General features: G+C 40.1%; 1 protein-coding gene across 19 annotated transcripts in view; it reads right to left on the bottom strand.

Annotated features, from left to right (window-relative positions):
• Positions 1-27,516, bottom strand: part of ABLIM2 (actin binding LIM protein family member 2) — a 134,843-nt gene that overhangs the window by 70,050 nt on the left and 37,277 nt on the right. For all 19 annotated transcript variants that reach the window (XM_062638765.1, XM_062638767.1, XM_062638770.1 and 16 more), the window contains exons 2-5: positions 25,362-25,505; positions 12,928-13,111; positions 4,223-4,338; positions 69-195 (exon numbers count right to left, since the gene is read on the bottom strand). In XM_062638765.1, the coding sequence (XP_062494749.1) occupies positions 69-195; positions 4,223-4,338; positions 12,928-13,111; positions 25,362-25,505 (571 nt within the window). The remainder of the gene's footprint in view (positions 1-68; positions 196-4,222; positions 4,339-12,927; positions 13,112-25,361; positions 25,506-27,516) is intronic.

Below are 27,516 nucleotides of genomic sequence, written 5' to 3'. Positions count from 1 at the left end.
CAATGCTAAATTATTTGGTATTAAAAGAATGCTGAAAATGAATGAAAATGCTTCTCTATTTAACTTACTTGCTGATGTACTCTGCATTCAGTAGCTTGCCACATGTATTGCACTTAAAACAGCCCAAATGCCAGTGTTTGTCCAAGGCAACCAGTGACTGCCCATTTTTAATTTCTGAACCACAGCCCCCACAATCTGCAAGAGAAAAATCCAATATGAGTGAATCACAGGCTTTAGATGGCCCCGCAACAATACTGATTACTGCAGTACAAGGATCCATCCGTGTCCTAGTAACAGCTTTGTGCAGTCTCAAAGCTCACTGCTGGCTGCTCGCTGATGGATGACAAGTGACGCTGCCCTGATATTGCCTTAACATTGCTAGAAGACATGAATCTTTCAAAGCAAAAAAATAATGACTTAGATTTCCTGAGACTTAGGTTTTATTTTACCACATTTATACAGCGTTTAAAATACACAACGTGTTGCCAATTTTGTTTTCAAGCATTGTAAATCAGGCCAATAAAATTAATAACAAAGACCTAACAGTCATGAGATTACAATGAATAATTGATTGTCCATATCAGACTTTGCTTCTGGGCCTGAAAGCTTTACTCAGTATTTCAAAATTCTTTTTGCAACCATGAAAAATAGCCTAAGCTGAAATTCTGATGTGAAATTCTGTGACCAGGAAAAATACATGAGAGGCGCTACAAACTCCTGAGTAGCAGTGACATTGCAATATGTGAATGTGATGGCTGAGTATATATTTATGACTTACAGAATTTCACTTATATAAAGCTCAAAAAAAGTGGTAGTCAAAATTCAATGTAAACCATGTCATAACTGGGTAACATAGGCTAGGCTATGTTGGTTAAACATAGCTATACTCCCCAATAAAAGTAATTGAGAACAGGACATTTGGGGGGGTTTGGTTGCTTTTTGTTGTTTTTGTTTTATGGTTTGTTTGTTTGTAAACAATAGATGCTTTTGACTATGCTAGGAAAAGACAAACATACCCTCAGATTCCACAGCAACAGTCCACCAGTGAGCACCCTGTTTAGAGATGCGACACTGGCATGGGATTTTAATCTGGTTCAGTGTATCCTAAATGAATCCTTACTCTACAAGGGCCAGATTTCATTCACTCTTCACTCTAGGTTCCTGTTTAAGTATAGTTTTCTTCAGAATGTTAAAACAGCCAGACTAAGTGGAAAAAATAGGAATAAATATCAGTAATAAATTGATTCTAGTATCAGTACCTCAGTAACCCTTCAATTCCATGCAATTATATCATCCAATTTATGTGAAACCATACATATATATATTTAGGAATTATTCATGTATAACAACTATTTGCTACAGAAAAGACAAACCCCAGAAATCATTCAGAGATGCCAGAAGAGAAAAAAAGATAAAACCACAACCATGTCTTGCATAGAAGAGAAAGACACATAAAAGCATTAAAAAAAAAGATTTATCTAGTTATTAAGAAGGAACTCCAAATGTAGGAGCTCATTAGAACATTTAAACAGTCCTCTTAAAAACTTTCTGATTTAAGATTCTATTTAGTTGGTTATGTGACCCTAATGAGACACTCTGTTAGTGCAATCGTAAATGCCTCATTTCTGAGGGCACAACAATAAAGGACAGTTCTTATTTTCCTTTAGTGGATTTGGAATGGATTAAGGGAGTAATAATATGTCTCTCTAATGTCACCATGTAGAGCACCAATATGTGGAAACAAGCTCAGAACAAAAGCTTGTGCACCGTAGATCAGAACACTTGAGTGTTTGCTAATAAAAGAGAACATTTGGGTGTGTGCCTGGATTTAGTCCCACAAGAGAAAAAATACTGCAGTATTCTGCACTATTTTTAACTGCAATCAGAAATTCATTTGTGATCAGCCCTGCACTGGGGGGTCATCTGGTAATCTAATTTAACCTCATTAGTTGAGGGTTTATTTCACAAACTTAATACAACACTGTGTCTTCAGATATCATTCACCATTCGACTGGTTTAAGCTTGGGTGGTCAGAAATGAAGCATTTGTGAGCTAATTCTTTATTTCCAACTGTTGTTTTCTCTGTTAAGTTCCAGATAATTAAAAACAAATACTGCAGTTGCTATGCCAACAGTGCCTATTGATGCAACATCCTTGTCTTCCTGTTTTGGATGCAGCATCCTTTGGTGACTCACCTAATTTCAACCCGTAACTCTGCAGAACACATCATTTTCTGCTACATGTTGATATTCTTCCCTGAGTAGTTTTTCAACATCAACACTGCCACAAGAGGTTTTCACAGCTAGCATTTTATAAAGGAAACAACACAGGTAGGTAGGTATTTGCATAATAATAAAAAAAATCAAGGACTCGGGCAAAATGCCTGATGTTCTTCCTTTCTTTTGAATGGAATGCATAACAGAGGTCAAAACCAAAGTGGGAGGATAAAAACACAAGGAGTGGTCAGAGGGGGCAGTGATGTTGGGAGCTCAGTGAGTTGCAGAGATCTCCTGAAAGCATTCTTGAGCTCAAGTCAGAGATAGATGGGCTGACAAATAACATACACAGTACGTATTGGGCAGTTCTGAGCCAGGAACAAACCCAGTGTAACAATGGGTCAACATGTTACCATCCAAGTTTGAACCAAGACTTAACAAATTCCACTGAAATCTATGGAAAGACTTCTTCCATTTCTAATGAGATATAAAGCAGACTTGTATTTGAGGTTTAAATACCTGTTTGAGATTTTATCTGGGGGAAACCTAAGGTTCTGCTTTCCAAGGTCAGGTTTTGCCACAAAGATACGCTTCCACCTTCGAGGCAAGTGGTTTGCTTAGGTTTGCAGGTACCTGCACTGGGGAGACTCAGTGCAGTGACCTGAGAGAACTGGGGAGATGCACTGCAAGAAAAAATCATGTGTGTGTGTACAGAGAAAGGGAATGTAAATACATTAAATGATTCTGTATCACAGATTATCAAATGAACTTGTACTGTCAGTACTCAACCAGGGAAATAATGTCCATTAAAGTCAAAGGCACTTTCCCCTTATGACAAGGAGACAAACAGATGATAGGTCATTAAAGTATGGATCTGCAAATGCAGCCAGCCAAGATGGCTGAGGATGATTGATCTCTGGAATAAGTGACAAGAGAAACCACCTAAGAGAAAGAGCTATTGCCTCTCCAGAAGAGAACGTCATTAGCAAGAGGGAAACCAGCACAGAGTCTTACCGCATTCACACAGGAGCTTTTGCTGACAAATTAGAGAAAGAAAATGGTGAAAACTTCTGTAGGGAAATGGGGGGGTGGAAGGGGGTGGGGGGGAGGACAAGGAAAAAAATTGAAACCCCCCAAAAGCTCCACAAAAGGGAGAGATATCTCCCTGAAACAGGCTGGTTTGCTAATATACAAAAATGAGCAATCTATGGGGCCCTTCCTCACCCATGACAAATCCAGCTCAATGTGATGTGATAGTCATTAAAAATACTTGTCTTCTGCTGTTTAACTGAATTGCTGTTGCTGTTTAATTGCATATAGACATTGGTTGACAGTTAAAGCATGGTGCTACTTGTGAACAAATCAGCAGAGGAACAGAGTTCACAGCAACAATGACACTCCAAGATCTGTTGCAAAAAAAAAGCTGATATGAAAAGACCACATTGCTTCTGTGCAGTGTTTGTATCTTCTGATAATACAGGATAGCACTGAGGTCAAGGCAAACATCCCTCTTGTCACGCTGCACATGTTAAACCCTCCTGTGCAGCATTCACCTATGCAGTCCTGTCACCGATATTTTCTGAAGCAATACTGGATCACTTACAACTTATTAAATATCATGCTGGATTTTATTTTAGCAGGAGTTGGACTGAATCCTCAAAAATAATACATTTATATTATAACTTTCTCCAAATAATCTCATTTAATCCAGGTTTAATCAAGTGCTTTTATGGGTATTGTTAACCCTATAATGGCACCATTTGCTTTTCTTTTTAATGTCACACTTTCCTTGAAAACTGCCATATACATTTTTATGTGTATTTCCTGACACCATTTATGCAGCATAGTGTCTAAATTATACTGATAATTGTCTAAATTAGTGTCTAAATTACACTTAGATTTTACTGAGGCTGTTGTTGTGTTTCAGTTACACATACTGGTGTCAGATTTTGTTCTTTAAACCTGCACAGCCTAAGAACAACAGAAAAGAAGAAACCCCTACTTACTTCGCAGGTTCTGTACAGGGAAAGAGCCAGTGCTGCTGGAAGGGGGCAGGGAACATTTCTGGCAGATGCACTCCTTCCCATTAAAAGTTACCCGGTCACCCGCAGGGAAAGGCAGCCTACAACAGAGGAAACAAAAGCAAACAGGTTACAGTCTATGCCTTTATAGAAATTAAATATCTTTCCACAAAGAAACTCATTATTACTCCGGTTTCTTTTTCTCTGCTTGCCCAGTTCTCATTCATGATTTTTCAGCCATTTGGAGGCTCCAGTTTCAAAGGGACACATACCAAACAGACAATTGCAAATACAGATGTTACAGCTACTTAGAAAAAAGAAAAGATCTAAAGATACAAAAACACACTGAGCACTCAAGTCCAAATCCTTGTATATCTAAGGAATGCAGTATCAGCAAGGGTTGATCACTAACAGGTTCAATTACAGAATGAAAATAAAATTAGCATTACATGGAACAAGTACAGGCAAATACAGCTTCTTTTATGTTGTTAAATGCTGCATGAGAAAGATGACTAATATATATTAATAAAACACTTGCCCTCCCAGATTTTATCATATCAAAGTCCTTTTCTTAATCTTTATGCTCAGAAAACAAATGAACTCTCATAGGAGAAAATCTAGCACAGTTACAACCCTCAAAACCTCTACATTACTTCTTTGCTCTACTCAACAACAGCTCTCCTTACACTTAATTAAATCCTTCCTTTTTATCAATGTCCTTAAAACAAAAAGCTTTCCACGGTGAGCTTTCTCGTCTGGGCGCAGAAACTCATGAGGTTTTTTCCTCTAAGAGGACCAAATGGACAAATCACTTCATAATGCAGCAAACGACAGTGAGGATTTAGAAGCAGATTTCACTCCACCCAAAGCTCATGTCCAGCTAAATCCCAAGTGAGCTATCAAAACATGGTTTAAGTGGGGCATAAACATAACACAGGCCTTCTGCCTCATGGTGAAGTCCAGCTGATCAGATGATTTCATTAACATTTCATTACAATTCTGCATGACATTCCCCTACAACCGCTATTCAGATTCACACCAATTGAGAAGTTTTCTTCACTACAAAAGTTGCACAGATACTTCTTGCTAAAAATAAACTTTATTTTGCTCCCTAAACCACTCAAGAGTGGCTTATTTTACATTTATGTTGCACCTCATAGCAGTCTTCCAGTGTCTGAAGAGGGCCTATAAGGATGCTGGGGAGGGACTCTTCATTAGGGACTGTAGTGACAGGACAAGGCATAATGGGATAAAACTGAAACAGGGGAAATTTAGATTGGATATAAGGAAGAAGTTCTTTACTGTGAGGGTGGTGAGGCACTGGAATGGGTTGCCCAGTGAAGTTGTGAATGCTCCATCCCTGCCAGTGTTCAAGGTCAGGTTGGACAGAGCCTTGGGTGACATGGTTTAGTGTGAGGTGTCCCTGCCCATGGCAGGGGGGTTGGAACTAGATGATCTTAAGGTCCTTAAGATCCTAAGGACAAGGAGTCACATGGAAAGAGGAAGGGTAAAGGGCACAAGTTACTCTTGGGAAGACTCCAACTGGAAACAAGAGGAAAATTTTTCACAGTGAGAACAGTCAGCCATTGGAATAACTGGTGGATACCCTGATGTTGGACACTTTTAAAGATTTGGCTGGACAGGGTGCTGGAACATCTAGTCTATGTCATGTCTGCCAAGAAAGGCTGGATCAAATGATACTTGAGGTACCTTCTGACCTAGGATTCTGATTCTAGAAGAGAAAAACAGAATAATTGACCTTCTATGGCTCAGAGCAACGTAGGTGAAACCCACAAAACATACCAAACCTCACAGGCACCACAGTAAGCCACAGAGTCTCCTTAGAGAGGAGGCCATGTAGGGGCTTTCCTAGCCCATAAACATATCTTGGTTTAATTTCTAAGAGTTTAGTAAGTAATTGCAGTGCCCTTCCATTTGGATGGGTGAGGGCAACCATTTCAATTCTCTATTCAGTTTTCCACATGTGTGAGATAAGCTTTAAGAAAGGAAATCCTCCTTGGAAGCTGTCCACCCAAAGGTACAAGTAGACATTTCCTTCCCTCGCTGGTCTTCTAAACCCATAATTAAATCAGAGTTTGCTTCACTATCCCGAATTTGTATACAACACATTTGCCAGTGTTTCTGTAACATCTGACCTCTCCCTTTCACAAGCAGCCCTGCTCAAGGATTTCAGCACCGGTATGAGTGAAGGCACAACAGAAGGTGGTAACAGTCAATTAACAAGGTTTCAGTTTCTGAGCTCTTTAAACTGTGAGCACGACTATATATAGCATTTGCGGTTAAGAGCACAGTATCTGCCTTTGAATACAGTATCTCACCACCAACACCCACTGAACATTGCTATGTATAGGTTTTAATTAGTTCCTTATCCTTTTAAAAATATTCAATGTGATTTTCACACTTGGATAATCTATTTTAAAAATGAGAATTAAGAGCATATTTGGAGCAGCTCTCTGAAATGACTTGTAGGATTTTAATACATCTTCTGTGATTCATTTCCCAATTAATTTTGTTTTATCCACCCAATTACAATATTTGTAAAGCCAGAAATGACTGGCTTTACAATTTTATTGTAAAACAACAAACCACCCTCAGTCTAATCCAGGGTAACTGTGTGCTGACACCGAAAGGTCTGGTCCTGCCTGATCTTGTCCTTCTCTGCACCATGCCTCAACCTATGCTGCTGTGGAATTCAAGCTTTTTGGGGCAAAAGAAAACATTAAATTTTTTTCAGATATGACAGATGGCCTTCTGTTTTTTAAATTACTGATCTCTCTGTAGCTGAACAGCCAACTAAATTTGATATAATAAAATTAACAGAAGCATATGGTCAGGCTTGTGGAGAGAGCAAAGCTATTCATTTCACAGCAGACTGCAGTTACACTGGGTCAGGTGTAATGTCAGACTGCAACGTAAGGATCTACAGGATCAAATTCTGCTTTAATTTGTGCCTGGTACAATCACATCCCTCAAGGTTGCTCCATAGGGACAAATTTGACCCATGGTGTTAAACATGACAATATAAAGTGGACATTACTTGCTATCTACTGTCTACATGAATTTCAACAAGGGCAAATGCTAAGTCCTGCACCCAGAGAGGAATAACCCAATGCACCAGTACACCTTGGGGGTCAATCAGATGAAAAGCATAAAAAAGATGTATAGGTCCTGGTGGACACCATGTTGAACATGAGTAAGCAGAGTGTCCCTGGGGCAACGAAGGCCAATATACCCGATGTGCATTAACGTCGTCAGCAGACCCAGGGATAAGATCTTCCTTTCTGTTCATCATTTGAGAAACTGCATCTAGAGCAGTGTACCATTTTGGGCTCCTAAGGACAAAATTTACTGGAGAGAGACCAGTGGAATTGCCTAGGTCCAGAGCTGGAGCTCAGGAGGCATGGGTAAGGGCTGAAGCAGATAGACTTATTTGGCCTTAAAATGCTGAGGTCTTAGTGCTGCCTTAAAATGCTGAGATCTTAGTGCTGCCTAAAACTACCTGACGACATGTATATAAAATCAGAGCCACGCTCTTCTCAAAGGTACAGAGCAAAAGGACAAAAGGCAGCAGACATGAGACAGATTATGGGAAATGTCAACTCAACATATGAAAAAAAAAATAAATGCTGGAACAGGGCGTCCAGAGAGCCTGTGGGATCTCCATCCTTTGAGATATCTCAAATTAATGCTGGACTTGCTTTGAGATAGCGGCTGGACCACAGAGCCTCCCCAGATCCCTTCCACCTTACATGACTCTAGGGCTATAGGTATACTCCATACATAAACCTGAAGAGTCGCACTGCAAGACTCCTTTGCTCAGGAAGCACCATAAATTGATATCTTGATAAATATATTCAGTTTATAATCAAAATGTCAAGAACACTCAGTACAGTTTCAAATCTTTAGCCTCAACATCCAGGTAAAGCAGCCAGCTTCAGGAGATGCTTTAAGAAGTACCCAGTACTGCTTAAGTGGGAATAGAACCCTTGCAAAATTCAGCAGCACCAAAAAAATGAGCAATTAAAAAGGATTAGCATACTCAGAAAGCCTGGCATGACTGCTACATTTCAGAATGAAATGAATTTTAACTTATAATTTTCAGTATTATCTTAATTTTCTTTAGACGTACATACACAAAAGCCTGCAGTTTCTTTCTAGAAACAGCAGCGCTATACTTAGGACTAGAAAATCTTTTATTACAAAAGAAAAATAAATTCTGTTTTCTGATTTTTTTCCATTCAACTGCCTATCCACAATGAATTACCTTCTTGAAGATAACAGAAACACAAATGGATTGAGAGAAGCTTTAGACCTGGGTTTGGCACAAAATCTTTCAAGAACATATAACTGCCTCTTGCCCCTCCACACATTATTTAACTCTATTTAGCATATAATCAACTTCTATCAATATGCTGTTTCAAGACAGAACTTCCTAAATTAAGATGAAATGTAATACTTAGATATTAAAATTTTCTAAAGCAAACACAAACTTGTTTGGTTATTAATATGGAATGTATGTGCTAATCTATCCCTAGCTAAGAGTCAAACTGCCCTTCTCTTCATTATTTACAAATCACAATAAACTATTTTTCCCAACTTTTCATTATAAGAATACTGAAATTAAAGGGATAACAATTCCTCCAACTGGGTGAATAAACACTCCCCTTCCCAACTTTACCAATTATATCCACCCATAAAACCAAACCCCGGATTTTTGATACCCTGTGCACACACAGCCCATCAGTAACACTGAAATCACAGTCTATGGACAGCACAACATTATGCAGACCATACATCTTATATAGATGTATTAAGCATATATAACTTTTAACACGCTAAGACTTCCCATGGGCATGATTACCCATTTATTCCTGCAAGACTTAATTTTCTGCCCTTTCCCATCCTGCGTAAGAGACATACAGTCCTGTCTTTGACAGCCATATAAGAACTATGTGCATGATTTTAATAAAATGCTGCTTCTATTACTACAGATAGCATTAATTTTGGTCCACTATTTCACTTTCCAAGCAAGTGAGCCTTTTGGAGGAAATGTCTTCGGCAGTCCTCTGGAGGACACAGCCTCATCCAGTTAATGAAGCTGTAAGAATGAGATTTCTCACCCACTTCCCAGGAATTCAGACTAAGCAGTTAAGCTGCAACATTTTTCAATCTATGTTGTTTTTCTTCTACTCATTCTTAGTTTAAGGCATCACAAAACACAACAGAAAACAAGTTTCATTGGACTATCAACAGCAGAAGAAGAAGGGACTAAGCCCTCAATCATTATGCCAGCAGAGCAAACATGCCATTAAAATGTGAATTTGTTTAAGAGCCACCTGGTCAGTGCAAGTTAAAGAGAAACAATCACAGAAAATGACTGTACTTTTATCTGTACTTTTTATACTGTACTTTTATAGTTTTTCTCTGCACATTAATTACTTTTTCACCCTTTCACCTTGGCAGCCCTGGCCTATTGCATCTGAGCCCCAAGATGCCCAGGGATGAGCTGGGTTTCTGACACACAAGCTTTTTCAAAGAGGAGGGCAACAGGGAATCCAGCACTTTTCTGTAACAGTGGGGCACTGGGCACTCGGAAGTAGTAATATCAGGACTCCAGAAGATGAGTGGACTTGCATTACTGGTTGTTTTTTTTCCTCGGTGCACCAGCTAGCTGAATGCACATCAGATTTTCTCACTGATTGTACCATCTGAAGCAATATACACTTCCCACCAGTTTCTATTCAAATCTTCTCTTCTCCAAAAATAAGAAAGAAAGGAGTTCCTGCTGTCACTGGTTTACTATTCAACATAGGAGCAGTTTAAAAGTGTTACTTCAGAAGCTACAGAAATACGGACTATAGAAGTGCTCATTTAAAGCACCTAAAAATCTTGCAACATTCTGGAGATCCATGTCATGAGTGCAAAGCACCTTCTGCTGCCAACACGTTCCTGCTGAAGTTGGTAAGAGGCTTGGTTGCCTCGAGAGCAGGATCATCCCCACCATCAGGAAGTCACCACCTCTCAAGTTCACACCATTCTGGAAGTCAGATTTCTAACAGAGCACCCATATTAAAGTCCATCTGTAAAAGGCAAGATCAAACGCAGTTTGCATTATCATCCAACTGCCTCAGACGGTGTGACCTGGCCAGTTATTTGAGGTTTCTGCCCATCGGTAGGAAATGAGGAGACAAATGGCATTCCTGACTCTTCCACCAAAGAAAAGGCTACAGTAAGAGCTTTATAATCCTGTACCCAAAACCATATGGCTCTGGCTTTCTGCCTTTTGACATTATTGTTTTACAAATAAATTCTTTTTCTTGCTCAAACCAAATGTATTTATAGTCTACCCACCTTACTTTAACTAAGGATATCACTCAGTAAGATATATACTGATGATGTTCAGATAGGACACACATTCCCATAAAACCATGAATTATGCCTGGCTTGCGAAGACTGGGGTAATTGAAGCAGGGCTGATTTAGGGCAGTTGAGGACCTGCTCCAGTGTTTTTACTATAAACAGATGACAGGATTCTTCTGTTCCTCTGCATCACAAGTCTGTTATAACCCCCCCAGGAGACACTAATTGAATCCTGCTAGCCAGCAGGTCATTAGTTGGCTCTGATGAAGACAACATGATTTTGTGTGTCCTTCTAAGGAAAGCAACAGAAGCAAATCTGGGTCTCTCTAATGAAGTTTCACATAGCAGCAATTAGAAACAGTGAAATAGCTTTTAATCCAATGATTTAGGTATACAGAAGGAAACATCTCTGGGGTTTTCTTTAGTATGAAATACTTTAGTATCAGGAACTTGATTTTTAAAAGCTTTAGCATGTCTTCAACATACATGCATGATCTTTTGTAGCTTGTTCCAGAGAGTACTTTCACTGTATTGCAATTCAGCTCACCTGAATTGTTAGGTACTGTGTAGTCTTACAGAAAAATATTCCAAATTTCTAGGGAGATGAGACAAATTTTACCACCAATCTCCAAAACATCAGCTGAAGGACTGACTAAATACAGCTGGAGTTTAGTATATCCAACAGCCTGACTGAAACCTAAGTTAGGTACCAAGCTGCTAAATACAGTAACACACGGGTAAATAATTTATGCCTGAATGCTAATCCCCAATGATGCGGCTGAGGATACAAGCACATACAGCAGCAAAACAGAAACAACCAGGGTTTTTTTTTCCCCTCTTAAATGAAAAACTACCTCATTTTAGAGAGGGTACTAGTGCTAAGAAGAAAGGTACTGAGAATTAGCTGTGCTCATCTACAGAAGAGCTGTAATACTGACAGGCTGCAGGCCAAATGCATGTGCAGCCAGCCATTAACACGTAAGATTCACACTTACCCTGTTAAATCCTTTTTCTCCTATTAAAAATGATACATATATTTGGGGTTTTTTGTTATCTTTACTCTTGACGTTTGTTTGAAATAACCAAAAGGAAAAAATCTCCTGTTAAGCCTGGTAAAACTTGAACAGATGGAATATAAAAATGGCTTGTTAGTTTCAGTCTTCCCCTTAAATTGGCTATTTAATTATTCCTGCAATTAATATATCAAATCAAGATCCTGCTGTGAACCGTGGCTGTCCTAGAATTTGAAGTCCTCCTGCACCAGCATGGGAGGACATCTGAGCCCAGTAGCCTTATGAGCTGCCACAGCAACATGAACACGCTGGTTTTGGAGTGTACAGTCACCTGGATGAGGCACTAGTATGTATAGTACCTACACGGGGTGCATCAGTGCCCTGTTGTGCTTTCCCTTTGAACACAGGGTTGCTCTTCTTGTACTGCGAAAGGTTCAAGTTTAGCCAGAGAAATTACTATAGCATTTCCCTTTGCTCCAAACACTTTAACAGTGCATTTCCTGAAGGTTTGGTGAACTTAAAAGTTTCTTCTTGAAGCCTTCATGGATTTGTTCGTGCTGTCTCCACAGAAGAGGATTAAAATGCAGGTCAAGCAGACATCAACCACTTGTACTGCAGAGTCTGCAAACATCCCCACCAACACTGGGTCGCAACGTCAAACATACCCAGGAGGGAAATGATCCCACTGAACTACACTGGGTTGTAGCAGGGGAATATCTTGTGTGCTGCATCACTTGTCACCTCCACAGCTGCTGGAGATCCTCGGTGAAATCCAACATGTACGTAACTGTCTGTGAGTCCAGGACCTTTCTGTCCTACTTCAAATGACTTTCAGAGTTTCTGGAAAGCACCACTGTTAAATTTCAGTTTAAATCTATTAATATGGGATCCAGTTAGGTCAGTGAAGACTCAGCCAGTGGCACTGGAATACTCTGTAACTTCAGCCAAACAAAGACAAAATAGCAGACACTGGAGAAATAAAGCATCATTTGGAGCAAAAGGTCTGACACGTGGCAGTGGCACATGGCAGAGGCAGTTGCAGTTTCACAAGTACTTTAAAACCTCACACATAAGACACCATATAACAGAAAAAGCATTTGGGAAAGAGGGAGGCACTCCAAATTTCTGTCTTTTTACTCTGTTATTTTTAAGGAGTAAAAAATGGAAAACAGAACTACCCCCTTCTCCTCCTTCCCCTTCACCACCCCCCCCCCCATCTACAGACTTAAGTTTGAACACCTGGCATTGGTCTTTCAAAATCTAGCTTTTAAATGAAACTTAACGTAGAACACATACCTGCAGACAGCACACACAAAACAGTCTGGGTGATAGGTTTTGCCCAGTGCTGAGACCACTTCTCCCTCAATGAATTCATCACAACTGAAGCACCGTGTGCCATAGAGTCTCTGGTAGTCCAAAGTACAGATGTAGTCTCCCTGTCTCACAAAAAATCCTCCTTGAGCTAGGTCACATCCACAAGCTGTAGGAAAAGAAAAGGCAGACTCAGAAGGCTGGAAACGCAAAGCTCGCTTTCTAAGACAATGCTCATTTGTCACCTGTGGCTCCTAGTAGAATACTAAAGCACTTCAATACATAGGCTTATGACCAAAGAACAGTTGTGCATCTGAAAAACACTACTTTAATAGCAAATTATATCAGTGATGTATTTTGTACACTAATAGTTTGGATTTATTCCATGTAAAAAATATTAACCTCAGTGCAGTGGCTGCAGGTACAGAGTTAAGTCTTTAGGAGTTTAGTTGAAGGCTGGCATATACAACACCCATCATATTCAACGGGTCAAAGGAAATGCATAAGGGATATAAACCTGTAAGATCTAAAGCACCAGTGATACAAAGAAAGGTCTCTGACAGATTACAATTGTCTGACAGTCCTTCTGGACACAAAAGTGGTTGAAATACTGCTCCCTCTAAACACCAGGTGTGATCCGCATGGTAACTGCTGTAAACTTCCACAGGCTTACAAGGTCCTCTTTTAAAATCAGACCTCATATTTACATGATAAACATCACTCACCAAGCTTGAATTGGAGGGATCTCTACAACCATCTGCCCCAGGCAAAAGTAGAGTTTATAATCCTAGCTCTCAATTTACAGATTTTAAGCTAAATCCGTAGGAAAGAGTTAAGGTTGATTAACCAAAAGCTGATAAGATTTTTCAGGCGCTTTCTCCATTGCACCAGGGACAGAACTAGGCTGGCATTTTGAGAACATGTAACTCTCCTTTCCCATCTGACAAGTCTGGCTGATGTCATGCAGAAGCAGACAGGGATGTAGAAGATAATCCTCATCCATATTGACCAGGATCTTTGAAAACAGATTTGAACTAACTTATTCCAGGAGAACTGGAATTCAGAATGGTGATTCTGCTGCTCTTCTGACTACTATTTTACTCTAAGTCACAGCATCACACTTGTTACTACATACTTCTGCTCCAGAGGATGTGCACGTGGGGAAGTGCTTCCAGTAGCAAACGGTGCTTACTGTCAAATGAGGCTGAACAGATGACTGCAGCAGTGTCACTCCTCACATGCAGCCTACAGAAGGCGAGTGGGAATGTTGCTTATCAAATTTGGGTTGCACATACAAAACACCGCAGAGCTGCTCAGTGCCTTGGTCCCAAAATAGCAGAGGTACCTAAATGTTTCACATTCAAGACTGAGATCTCTTGTTAGGTACCTGAGAGTCCGCGGGCACTTTGGTTTTTAAATGTAAAGCCTCCCAACCCACGCTAAAGCCTGCTTGGAATCCCAGGATCTTGCATCTAAACTATGAGAAATTAACCCAGCAGGCATGTTCAAGGTACAAAATAACACATACACCACAGAAACCCAAGAATCACAGGATCCTGAACACTCATTCGAAACCACATCCAATCACCCTTGTTTTATCGTGTTTCTCAGTAGACAGAGAACTGGGGCTCAAGGCCCACTTTAAATTATGAGTGGGCATTTAAAAAGTGGTACTTCTCCCTGGACACGGCCCTAACCACTAAGTGACAGAAAACAACAGTCATACTAAAACTATATTGATATATCATAGAATCATAGAACAGTTAGGGCTGGAAAGGACCTTAAGATCATCTAGTTCCAAGCCTTCTGCCATGGTCAGGGATGCCTCACACTAGACCATGTCGCCCAAGGCTCTGTCCAGCCTGGCCTTGAACACTGCCAGGGATGAGCATTTACCACTTCTTTCAGCAGCCTTTTTCAGTGAATGAAGAAAATCAGAAGTGAATCTGGAGCACAGGAGGTTACATTCCCCCTCTTACACACTGACCCTCCAGGATGGAGGAAGTCACATTTCCACAAGCCAAATACTCCTCCCTTGCTCTTCACACATCACTCCCCCACCAGCTATGCTCCACCAGCCACAACTTGACTCACAAACCCTCTCTTGCTCCTACACTCTTTAAACCATCAGATAGCATTTAACTCAACACACAGCTGACCACAGAACACAGGGAGTCCACTTTAATTACTGGCTTGGATATCAAAACAGTCTGAATTTAAAGCTGAGAAAATTAGCTCTGAAAACAGACCCATTAGCCATCCCTCAGCCAAGATGCTGTGCCCCTTGCTGCTACTTACATGAGCAGTGACCCTGCCTAGCTGAGATGATCCTGCACATGTGCAGAGACAAGAAACCAGGGAAAGGAAAGCTGAAGGAAGCCTAGGGAGCATGTCTGAAGGCAACTACCAGATCTTACTCTCCTAGGACAGGAAATCAGAGTTATGTCACAGATTCACTCCTACCCAACACTTGTCATCCACAATGAGTATCTGGAGGTAGGGTTATTCAAAACCTAGAAAACGCTTCCAGTCATTACTGATGTTCTCCTTAGTGAAACAAGAAAAGCACTGCAAACACAGTACTTACAATAATGAAGAGACTAACAGTGAGTAACTCAGCTGCTTGTCTTGGTACTACTCTGCACACCAAGGCAATGCCCTATCTGGAACAGTTACAAGCATTTGGAGTAATTTTTAAGTAGTGAATAAGTGTTTGTCTCCTCTTATGGTGTCTGGCAACAAGCCAGTAGCTGGGTATGCTATGGGACTTGAGAGGGAAGATAGCCACACCATTTCTGAGGCGGATACCTGAGGAAGGCTTCTCTAACAACTCAGTAATTCCGCTCATCAAGATGGTTTGCAGTTACCTGATATCAAAATACTACATACAGATCTGAGAGGCTCCTTTACTTGAATAGAACCAGGATACTTTTTTCCTGTCCTGGTGTCTGTAACAGCACTGCCATTTATGCTGTGTGATTTCACAGTCAATTTAACTCCATAACTCTTTACTGCCTGCAGCCTATAAAAATGTGAACATCTGAGGAACCTAAATATACATAACTCTGTGGGACCTGGACAAGCTCAAGAAGTGGGCCCATGTGAACCTCATGAGGTTCGACTAGGCCAGGTGCAAGGTTCTACATCTGGGTCAACGCAATCCCAGGTATCAATATGGGCTCGGGATGCAGGGATGGAGAGCAGCCCTCTGGAGAAGGACTTGGGGGTACTGGTGGATGAAAAGCTGGACATGAGCTGGCAAAGTCACTCACAGCCCAGAAAGCCAATTGTATCCTGGGTTGTATCCTAAGAAGCATGGCCAGCAGGTCGAAGGAGATGGTTCTCCCCCGCTACTCTACTCTGGTAAGACCTCACCTGAAGTACTGCATCCAGCTCTCGAGTCCTCAGTACAGGAAAGACATGGACCTGCTGGAGAGGGTCCAGAGAAGAGCCACATAAATAATCAAAGGAATGGATCACCTCTCCTAGGAAGAAAGGCTGAGAGAGTTGGGGTTGTTCAGCATGGAGAAGAGAAGGCTCCAGGGAGAGCTTATTGCAGCCTTCCAATACTTAAAGCTGGCCTATGAGAAAGACTGGGACAAACATTTTAGCAGGGCTTGTTGCAATGGGACAAAGGGTAATGGTTTTATATTAAAAATTCAAGGTTAGGTAAGACTGAACTGAGCAGCCTGGTCTAGTTGAAGATGTCCCTGCTCATTGCAGTGGGGGTTGGACTAGATGACTTTTAGGGGTCCCTTCCAACCCTTCATTTTCTATGAAAATAAATAGCAGCAATAGCAATTAATTAACGCACTTTAAGCATATTACTATTCCACTATTGTGTGTCAGCAGTACTCCATTTGCACTGTATGAATATAAAATGCATCGCTCTGCTCCTTGCTGGCAAATGAGCCTACTAAAAGCAGATTAATTTTTTGGCTGTATACTGGGCCTGAATATCAGCTGTGTCCTGAGAGGCTCAGAGGATACGACACTACAGCAGGCAGTAACAGTAAAATGCACTGATTTTCATGCATCCAGAAAGTGTTGTTTTGCTTTAAGCTTGCCAGACAATCAAGCAGTTTGCTTACATGTAACTGCATGTATGAAGTCTATTTTATTTTCCTACCATTTGTTGCCTAATGCAAGCAACCAGGCATGAATCCAACACAGGAGAGAGAGGCAGAGACCTTGAAAACAAAAGAAGGAACAAAACCCCATTCACAATGTTACAGGGAAAGCAAGAAAAAGATCTCTGCTTGCTCAGAGATAAATGAAAGTTTTCTTCCTCTGCAGTGCAGCTTTCTGTCCATTTCTAGTATTTTCCTCCATGTCCGAGATGGATGTAAGTGGCTGACTAAGACCCCAAGGATAACATGTAATACACTGTTGACATAATTCTCTTTTGGCAGCTAAATAGCATGCCTTCAAACACCATTGATGCAGTCTGGGAGCGCATTCTCCAGAAGTCCATGATTATATCTGGAACACTTCTCCTGCCCACTATGCCTGTGAGAAGCAATAGCAACCACCTGGCAAACATCCACCACTACAGTGCTGACTTAACTTCAAACTGAACCACAACTACTTGGAAGCAGTCTAAGCCTGTTTCCAGAAGGTAACTGTGACTGTGATACTCTGTCTCATGGTCTGGTGTGGATGAGTCCAGGTAAGCTTTCCATGAAGGCTTTGGGGAAGTCTTCCCCAGTTTGCTGAGCATGCAAAGTCTGCATGGTATGATAATAGCAGCTCACTAGCCCTCTTAATCAATTCACACCTGAAACATCTGTCCATAGGTGAGGCAGCAGCAAGACAGAATAACCCTGCATTAGTATATAATACATGTAATCCAATCACTCTTCCTAAGCAGGAGATCTAAGTCTTTTTAACCAGAAATCAAGTATACTCAAGCCTGCCAGTCACCAGCAGTGTTTAACTATAATGTCTGAAATACCAGCTATAGTCTCAAGGACTGCATTCTCACCTTGTTTTGTGATAGTCCATGGTAAACAAGAGCAGTATGCAGCTCCAGAAAAGTCTGGGGCAGACCTGCTGGCCCCTTCCCCAGCTCCAAACCAGGAACTGCAGGAAGGCAGACACATCTGCCAGAGGAAAGCCAGCAACTTTCTGGAGTGGAAAAAATACAAAGAACTGTGGGGATATATCATATCCATCTTATAACACCTCACCATGCATGTGTAGCATTGATAAATATGTAAAGGATACAGCACACAGCACATATTCAGCAGCTCTCAGGATAGACTGGCTATGATACCCACAAGTTAACTGATGAAGTACATACTTAAATGCAGCAAAATCCTTAGAGATTCAGAATGCTTTTACGAGACTGACAAAACATTAGTGACTCAGGTGTACTAATTTAAATGTAGAGTTTGGGGAGTTACCTCTGCACTATGTAACTTGACTCCTATAACTAGTGGAATTACACATCTAGTAATTTTTGCATTAGAAAGTGCATTTACATTTTCATTTCCCTACTGGAAAGCAGAATTTCTCAGTAGCCTAAAGACAGTGATACTGCTCTATGAAAGCACTCCTATAGTGTTAAGGGTGAGAGGATCTCTCACTGCACAATATATGGGGCTGTTCCAAGCTATCAAAACAACTCACAGGAAAACCGGAACAGATGCCTGGTTTATACTTATTTCTTATTTTAAGGAATTAATCTGGTTATTTAAAATTTACGAGCATGCTAAAGAGGTTTAAGAAACAGAATAATGTGCTTTAATCATTTTCAACCTAATAACACCTTAAATGTTTATGATGAAAATACTGCTGTCATTTGCCAAACTGATTAAAACAGCTAGCTTTAAAAAAAAACACCACATGTAAAGCAACAACACTAAATATTTTCTGATTTTTCATAATGAAGCATTGTGTGCCAGTTACAGGTTTGCAAATGAAGTGCTTGCTCTGACTATACACAGATACGGCAGATGGTCTCGTGTTAATGACTCGCAGAAAGCGGGAGGTGGAATAACACCACCATGGCAGTGATGAATTTTATGCAGCTCTCTCTTAGTCTCCACACAGGCTTCATATCACCTTAGTTCAGTGAAACTCCCAGTAACTACTCCAGCATGCTGGCTGTATCCCTGCTGTATCCCCAGGTGAAAGAGCATGGCACAGATGGAAAGGCCCCCTGCATAAAGGCATCCTTGCACTGACATTTTTTGCACGGAGAAAAACATTACCCTAAGAAGAGAACATGAGCAATTCAACAGAATTACAGGCTCTTCATGGGCATCACATTATCTAATGTGGGCTGAAATTATGTATGCTCAAAACTTCTTCATGTGAATAGTATCTTTACTGCTGCAAAACTTATGTTACCATCCAAAACTTCAGGCATAATTTTTAACACATTCTATTTTGTTCCAGTTCTACTTTGATTTCAACTTGGGTAAGATTTACAGCTCTCCATTTGTTTCATGTCCTTGTATAAATCTACCTCAGCATTCCCAGCAGGGCCAAGCACCTCTCCTGGCTACCTGTCTCCTCCCAGTTAGGAACCACCCCCTACAATGCAAACATCTGCACGTGGATTATCCCCCAGAAATTGCAGCAAGCACTTCTTCTAAAATCCTATCCATGTTTCATAAATAGGGGGAAAAGCAAGGCAATGAAAAGACTAAAGAAAAATATAATTAGTAAGAAAATAAAGCAGGGGTATTGTTCAGCATTCTGGGTATAAAGCCAAGAGTAAGTATGTATAGCTTTACTATGCCCTAAAGATTTAAATCCCTGAAACGGTATGCCTTTAAATGAAATAAGTCAAGTTGGAAACCAGAAATAACAGAAACTTGGATTCCTGGGGTGGACAGTTAGCTAACCTTCATGGAAATGCTACCACTACTCGTAAGCATGGTCCCTCCTCTGTCCCTTTCATTACACTTTACTAATATTGCTTAAAGTCATGACAGATTCACTTTAAACAACAAAAAAAAAAACGTCGGACTTAGCATGCAACATGACACAAAATAAACCTTTCATTATAGTGCTGATGTGATCGGTGTACAACCAAGGCATGAGGGGCAACAGAATGTTCTTTACAAATACAAAGAAAGGCTGCAACAAGAATTTGATTAAAACAAAGAAAACAACTGCTTTGTGACTGTGAGAGTTCACTAACTGACCAAATTTTCTTTTTCATGCTTTAGTTGTTGAGTTGCTTTTAGAAAGTTAGTGATTGATTAAAGTTTAAGCTTAAAATCTCAAAACCACAACACAGAACCACTGGCCACTGCATTAAATTACTTTTGCATGGATAAAAGTTGCCATCACCATCATTATTTCAGTGAAATAAAGTATTAAGCTAACATGATATTGGTTAAGTCAGCCCCAAAACTGCCATTGTCTCCAAGCCAGACTGTGAACATTGAGTCAGAAGTATAGTTTTTCCTATTATACTGAGTTAATACAATCTGGGATTGCAAATCCTTAAGGATTCGGAAAGCGATGGGCACATTGCTGAGTGTGTCTGATGAACAAGAGTCCCTATGCTCATCTCCAGGGCCTGAGATGGCACACATGCCACCAGCCACTACTGCTTGGCCAAAAGCTGGGACTCTGAAATCTTACTAGTGAGCTTCCCGTAAATGACTCCCATTCTGAAACGTGAAACCCACAGCTATGTTCAAACGCGAGTCCTTCAGATTACTCAGCATAGCTTTTAACATATTTATATCCTAGCAGATGCATTTGATACAACAAACAAATCACTCCTATTACCAAGTTACTTGATTTTGTTTTAATCCTTTCATGAACTATTCTGTTTTAGCCTTTCAAATTAATCTGCCTTCACAATAAATGATATAAAACTGGGTTGTGCTGTATGTTCTACTGAAAAAAAAGGCATAGAAATGATATATCCATCCCAGGACCTTTTCACAATCCCCAAGAAATTGCAGTGCTACAAGAACAAGATGTTATCTACTGTGAGGGTGGTAACACACCAGAACAGGTTACCCAAAGAAGCTGTGGCTGCCCCATCCCTGGCAGTGTTCAAGGCAGGTTGGATGGGGATTTAAGCAACGTGGCCTAGTGGAAGGTGTACCTGCCTGTGGCCGGGGGGTTGGAAATGCATGAGCTTTAAGACCTCTTCCAACCCAAACCATGCTATGATTCTAATAATAATCAGAAACACTGATTATTATTAGAAACACTGATTATTATTAGAATAATCAACACAAAACCACATACCCAAGCTGAAGACGTGATATGTTCGAACAGGTTATTTAAACAAATAGATGAAAACTCATAGGGGAAAAAAGTATACTTGAAACTGCTAGCTGCGCTGGCATGGAAGACTGCATGTACTGCATTTACAGCAAAACAGCAATCCAGGGAATTTTGATTAGGGGCACAACACATAGATATCAAAGCTGATATTACACAATGATCATGCTTTTATATATGTGGCTTGGATGGCAAGCTTACCTCATTTCAGCAAGATCAAACCAGTAAAGTACAAAGAGATGAATTATGGTTCTTTTCACATGAGTAATCTTGTACAAGGAACAGCTTTTTTGCGGGATTTCAGGCATTTTCCCATTTAACTGGGGTAGAGGTTGCATGATTTTTGCATGGAAATAGATTTGCAAATGCCCTATGAACTGTCCATTATTAGGTCTGCTAGAGTGACTATACAAAATATATAAAGCTATAGAAGCACTGGGCTTTGATTCACACTTCCAGTATTTCCTAAATACTGCTTAACATAGCAGTAACACAGCTTACTGCTACTTTGGAAATGCCAGGGTTCTATCACATCACAGGAAAATAAATACTCAACAAAAACTCCTAAAACAAGGTAATTTCTATCACTGTGAAAGGTCAAAGAGGCCACCCAGGATAACATAATCACAGCACCTACATCCCTCCTATCTGCAATCCTATGCTAGTCTCTCCCTATGGGCTCACTAAATTATGCTGTTGTAACCCAACTGCAAGCCAGTATTTACCTCATACCATATCCTGCACGAGAAGCAGTCCTGAGCTGACAGACACTCTCAGAATGAACTAGACAACACAATTTGCTTTAATTTGATAGTCTGAGTCATCACCATTTGTCATTTCCCCTGGTGCTTTCATTACAGCAGCAAGAAATAAGAGAATTCACAAACATTGGAACCAATGCCCTTGAAGTTTAACGAATGTTCGCCTTATTTTTCCAAAGGAAACCACTGCTATTACAACTGCATTTTTACTAAAACCAATTAAAATGGGAGATATTTTAAAGTAAAAATTGAGTAAAAACTTGAAGTGAGGCTAGATGGCATGTTCCCTGCAGCCTTTTACTATCACATCAGACATGTAACTTAAGAAGAAATAATATATAAAAATAGCTATAGTAATATATATATAATAGTAACTTATTTATAATGCCTATTTACCTCCGTAAGTCCTATTAAACTTTGATACTAAGCAAAACTAGCAGAAGTTCACAGTATTATTATTTTTTATGTGTATCTCAAACTTGAATAACAAAAATTGTTTGATTTTTTAAAACTTTTCTTAGAATTATTCAGAATCATTATCGGGAATGCAAGAAGAACTGGATGGGAATGAATGAATTTATACTGACCTTCCTCAGTTATACAATTTAATTTACATACAAAAGGCACCTATATACTTGCTGTTACCATTATGAAACCCAGAGGCCCCATGGGAATGATCAGATGGCAGTTTGGCAATATCCAAAACTACCCTTCTATCCTAAAAAAAATGAAGAATTAATGTCTCTGCCTCCCTGAAACCTCATAATCTATCCAGCACTACCAAAGAAATTGTTTCACATCTCAAACTTACTCAAAAAGGTAAGTGAGGCTTCTTCCAGCATAGTATCATCTGTCACTGATCAACTCATTCAAACAGACCTCTAATACCCCTACACACCCTCTCAAGACACGGCCATTTGTCATTCTTCTTCACAGGTTGTTCGATGGTTTTTTGTCTTCATCATTGTACATCTGCAAATACTGTGAGTAGGAATGTAATGTTCTGCAGTTTTACAAATATCAGAGGTTCCTGATGGAGGCTATGGCATGATTTAATACAGAAGCACTCACCCCAGGCAGGCAGCTTAGCATGGCAATGCTGCCAGCCCACTCATAGGATTACCTGTCCTGGGACTGCCCTGCGGCTGCACTGGATGCTGGATGCACAGTCTCTTTCAGGGTGCTATCTTTGGCAGATGAGGTGAGAGGGGGCAAACTGCATTGCTGAGTACTATCAAAATAAATACACCGCAGGGAGGAGTCAACGGTAAGGTAAATACATTCCCAGGATCATCCCCCTGCCCATGCACAGCAGTCCAGCAGCACAAGAAAAGGGGTTCAGAAAAAGAAGTCGTGGCACAAGCCTTTCCTCTAAGGCTGAAAGTGCTCAACTGACCAAGAGAACAGAGTACCACATTTTGCTAAATCCTAACATTAACTATAGTTTTTCAACCATTGATTTGAGCACATAATTAAAAACACAAATCACATTTTCCTAACCTAATTTTTCCCCTTTATGTTACCTAGTGAGATGTGTGTTCAGAACTCTGTTCTGATTCTAAACTCTTCTCACCTAACATGGTAAATCCACACTAGAAAGCAACTTATGCTTCGTAAGTAACAAATAAAACCCAGACAGGAGACAAAACCAAATACCATAAGGATGCCAGCAAATTGATGGAAATCCTTGAAAAGTGATAAAAGAAATTATAGCATTTAAACAACTGGGGGAAGGAACCAACCATGTGTGCAAACTTAGGACTTACCAAAATGATTAGTAAGGAGGAATAGAAGTACTCCAAGCGCTTTGACACCACAAAGCAGTTTAACCATACATCCCTGACACTATCTCCTGTGCCAGCTGAGAGTCTCATGGGTGGCTGACAGATGCTACCCTGCTTCTTCCTTTTTAACATAGTGAGTTTTTCTCATTTTATCCAAGATCTGACTGAAGTGAATAAACTCATCTCTAACAGACAGGAAGGGGCAATGCAGCTTCTAAAGCACATATATCATCATCTTTTGCATGATGGGGGGACAGCCCCTGCACTGCCTAACTTTGGGATCAGTGAATAGTGTCAGAATTTGCTTGCTGCATTTGTGGATGAGCTGGCAATCTCTACAAGGAGATACTCTACAAAATAAAAACATGGATACACGACTGCGTTTTGTTTCTTCTGTAGCACTTGCCACTTTTTTCTCATAGCAGATATGTATAAAAAGGGGCTTGGATTTCATCAAGATAATTATATGCAGCATATACCAGCATGTTACTGAGACTTCATGCAGGAGACAAGATTCCTGAATAGCAAATGAGCTGCTCTCTTCCTGAGTTAGGTCTGAAATCTGATTGGTAATAAAAATTTACCATAAGAACAGGTGGCTTTAAAAGAGTTTGAAAGATGTATGTATGGGCTGTGTTCTGCTTTATATACCGTTCTGGTTCTGAGTAGGTGACCAAAGTATTTTTGCTGCTAGTTAGGATACTGCACTATGCTTATTTTTCCTTGCTAAGTAATTTTAGAAAGAACACAATTATTGAGCTGAACATTTAATCCTGTCTAACTCATTAAAGATTTACTCAGGCATTGAATGCTACATACTTAATCCCATGGGATTTATAAAAATATCAGTGTAGCTAACAAATAACTACAGTTTTCTTCCTGATAGTTTCCTTTAAATAGGAATGGAAACAGTCACATTTAACACAGCTGGGACCAGAGCCATGCCATGCCATTTGAAGTACTGCTTAATAATGAAGCAAGTAGGTCGTGCAGTAGTTAATATTTACTCATTTGTACCTTCAAAACAAATTAGATCTTTGCAACTTCCAGATAATCTTTCAAACAATCAAGTATCTACAGACGGGTTGTTGGATTAATTGATTCCCTGACCACCTTTCTGCCATTTGCAATGTGTTAATATTAGATCACCAGGCACTGACCTGGATCAAACCCAGTAGGTGCCCCCAGAAAATGTAAAAGCACAGGGGATCACACTCGGATGCAAACATCACAGCCCAGCACATAAGAGTCTGAACAGACATGGCCATGGCCTGCATTAGAATGCTGGGAGAGGGATAAACTCTTAAGTTTCTTTGTAAATGCTAATTTGCTTCTCACCCCACACACCCCATGTGTTTCACTATCAGTTCCCCCAACCTGCTGCTCTTCAGGTCCTGACTCTACAGTAAACTCCATAGGCTAATAACCACCCAAAACATACTCCACTTTTAGGATTTAGGATTATTACAGTCTTACAGTAAGCAGTCATAGAGTTTACAGTAATTCTTTCAGGCATGAATTCGATTGTAAAACGTCTGTGAAGTTTCCAGGACCATTAGATTACATGCCCAGTGCTAATGCCCTACTCAGAGGAACAGCTCTCACAAACACTTACCTTTGCAAACAAAGCACTTAATATGGAAATACTTGTTCTGAACTCTCAAAACTTCTCCTTTGCATGGATTTCCACAGGTATTGCAGAGAATTGCAGTAGTTGATGGCTTCTCCAGTTGGCTATGAACAGCCTGGGATTGTGTTACTGCAAGGGAAAACAAATGGCAGAGTGTTTTAAAGGCCATCAGTAGCATCTTCTGCAAGAGCTACAATTAATGACAATTCACACCTGGGACAAAACAGGTCAAGCAGATAAAATAGTTTTAACTTCCGGTATTGGCCAGCACAGGAGAAAATACCTGCCAAAGGAGCTGAGCTAAGCTTTTCAATTCATAACTTTCAAAGCTCAAGTCTGCAAACATTTCAGACATGAATCAGAATTACTTACAGAGAAAAGAATCCACATGATCAAGTCTTAAGGGCCTCTGCCTGAATTTCACAAAATGCATTTATCACATTGTCTCCTCAAGAAGTCAAAGACTATAGATAAAAGCTATATTTTTTAATCCAAAATACCTTTAATGAGACTTAGTAATAATTACACTGTGAGCTACTGATCTTTAAAGTTCAAGGTAATTGTCTTTTTAACTGATTTTAAGATAGAAATACAATTCTGTAGATGTTTTGAGTTCATATTACTGAAACACTGACAGCTCTGTAAATGCTACATAAATCCGATCACTGAACAAAGTCTGCTGTCATTTTATAAGTAAACCATGATTTCAAGAGATTAGGTTTAGCCAGGTTAGTAAAATATTAAGTGAATTAAAAACTTGCTGCCATCTTGTGATGTAAATTAGAAACTGCATTTATTGGGCTGTTAACAATAAGAATACAAGTTGGCATCCCCATGGGTTATGTGGAACAGTTGAGACAGGACCTTATTCTTGCAATTCTATTGAAGTTCTTGCATCAATTTTTTATCACAGTGTATTTAAGAGTCTATAGAGCAAACATCACAGCTGGAACACATAACAGATGTGTAAATCAGTGAGAGAGTCATCCAGCTCTTGTTCTCCAATATTTCACCTTGCTGCTTTTCCTCTTCTATTCTCACTTCATCCCCACAGCCAGCACCTAGTGGTGGTACCTAAAAGGCCTTTCTACATCCACTGACCTGAAGAAGTCAGTATTTCAGTATGATGCTGAGCCTCCCACCTAGTCTTTCAGGGGAGTTTCTGCACATTTTACCCACAGATGCAAGAAATTGAGCTGCCGAGGGTAAATAATACCCATAGCTTTATTCCCCACCCATTAGCATTCTGCCTTGTCTGCTGAAATTACACATCCTGGATTGTTAAAAAAGTTGTGCTCAAGGCAATGTGAACTTTGGAACTATTACTGAAGCCCTGGCTATAATTAAGCACATCTCCAATAAAAACAACACAGCATGACAGGCAATTAGAAGTTTATGGAAAGACAGATGTCCAGATTTACACAGTGCAAACAGCACACACAGTCCAAGCTAATATGAGGTCTGACTTACTCTTCAAGAGAAAACAGAGGAAACTCTGAACTTTGAAATACTTAACTTTTGACATGAGAATTTGTCTTTACTGTAGCCTGCCCAAAACAAACTACCCACCCTGAAAAAGAATCAACCCTGTAAGAAACTGAAGTATTTTCCTGAGTTACTCCATAAGGTAGCTACTAAAGTACTAAAAGTTTATAACTATGGACAAAGAACTTCTGCTCCATCCACAATTATTAACAAGCATCACATTTGTAGTATTTAATTCATGGAACACTTGACTTTAAAAGAGCTGACCTCATCTTGACCATTCTGGACTAAAAAAGTTACATTTGAAATACAAAATTCTGTTTGGAATGATTAAACATTTGCCTTTTCTTCATGTTTTACTCTTCCCATGGCTAAGGCTTTTTGAATAGTGTCTCTTCAGAGGCATAAGTGACTGGCCAATGTGGTGGCCTGCAGATGGCTGTGATCTCATGCTGCAGTCTAGTGCTGTGGTGTGCCCCATGGGCAGGGCAGTAACACAGAGTCATAGAGCCATAGAATGGTTTGAGTTGGAAGGTACCTTAATGATCATTTAGTTCCAACCCCCGTGCCATGGGCAGGAACACCTTCCAATTAGACTAGGTTGCTCAGAGCCCCATTCAACCTGGCTGCAAGCTGGAAGAAAACAAAGTTTTGC

This window comes from Pezoporus occidentalis, unplaced genomic scaffold, assembly GCF_034315485.1.
Source record: "Pezoporus occidentalis ecotype Australia unplaced genomic scaffold, CSIRO_AGI_Poc_V1 ctg58, whole genome shotgun sequence".
Classification (NCBI taxonomy): domain Eukaryota; kingdom Metazoa; phylum Chordata; class Aves; order Psittaciformes; family Psittacidae; genus Pezoporus; species Pezoporus occidentalis.
Note: the sequence above shows the minus strand (reverse complement) of the source record. Positions and strands in the feature narration are given on the sequence as shown.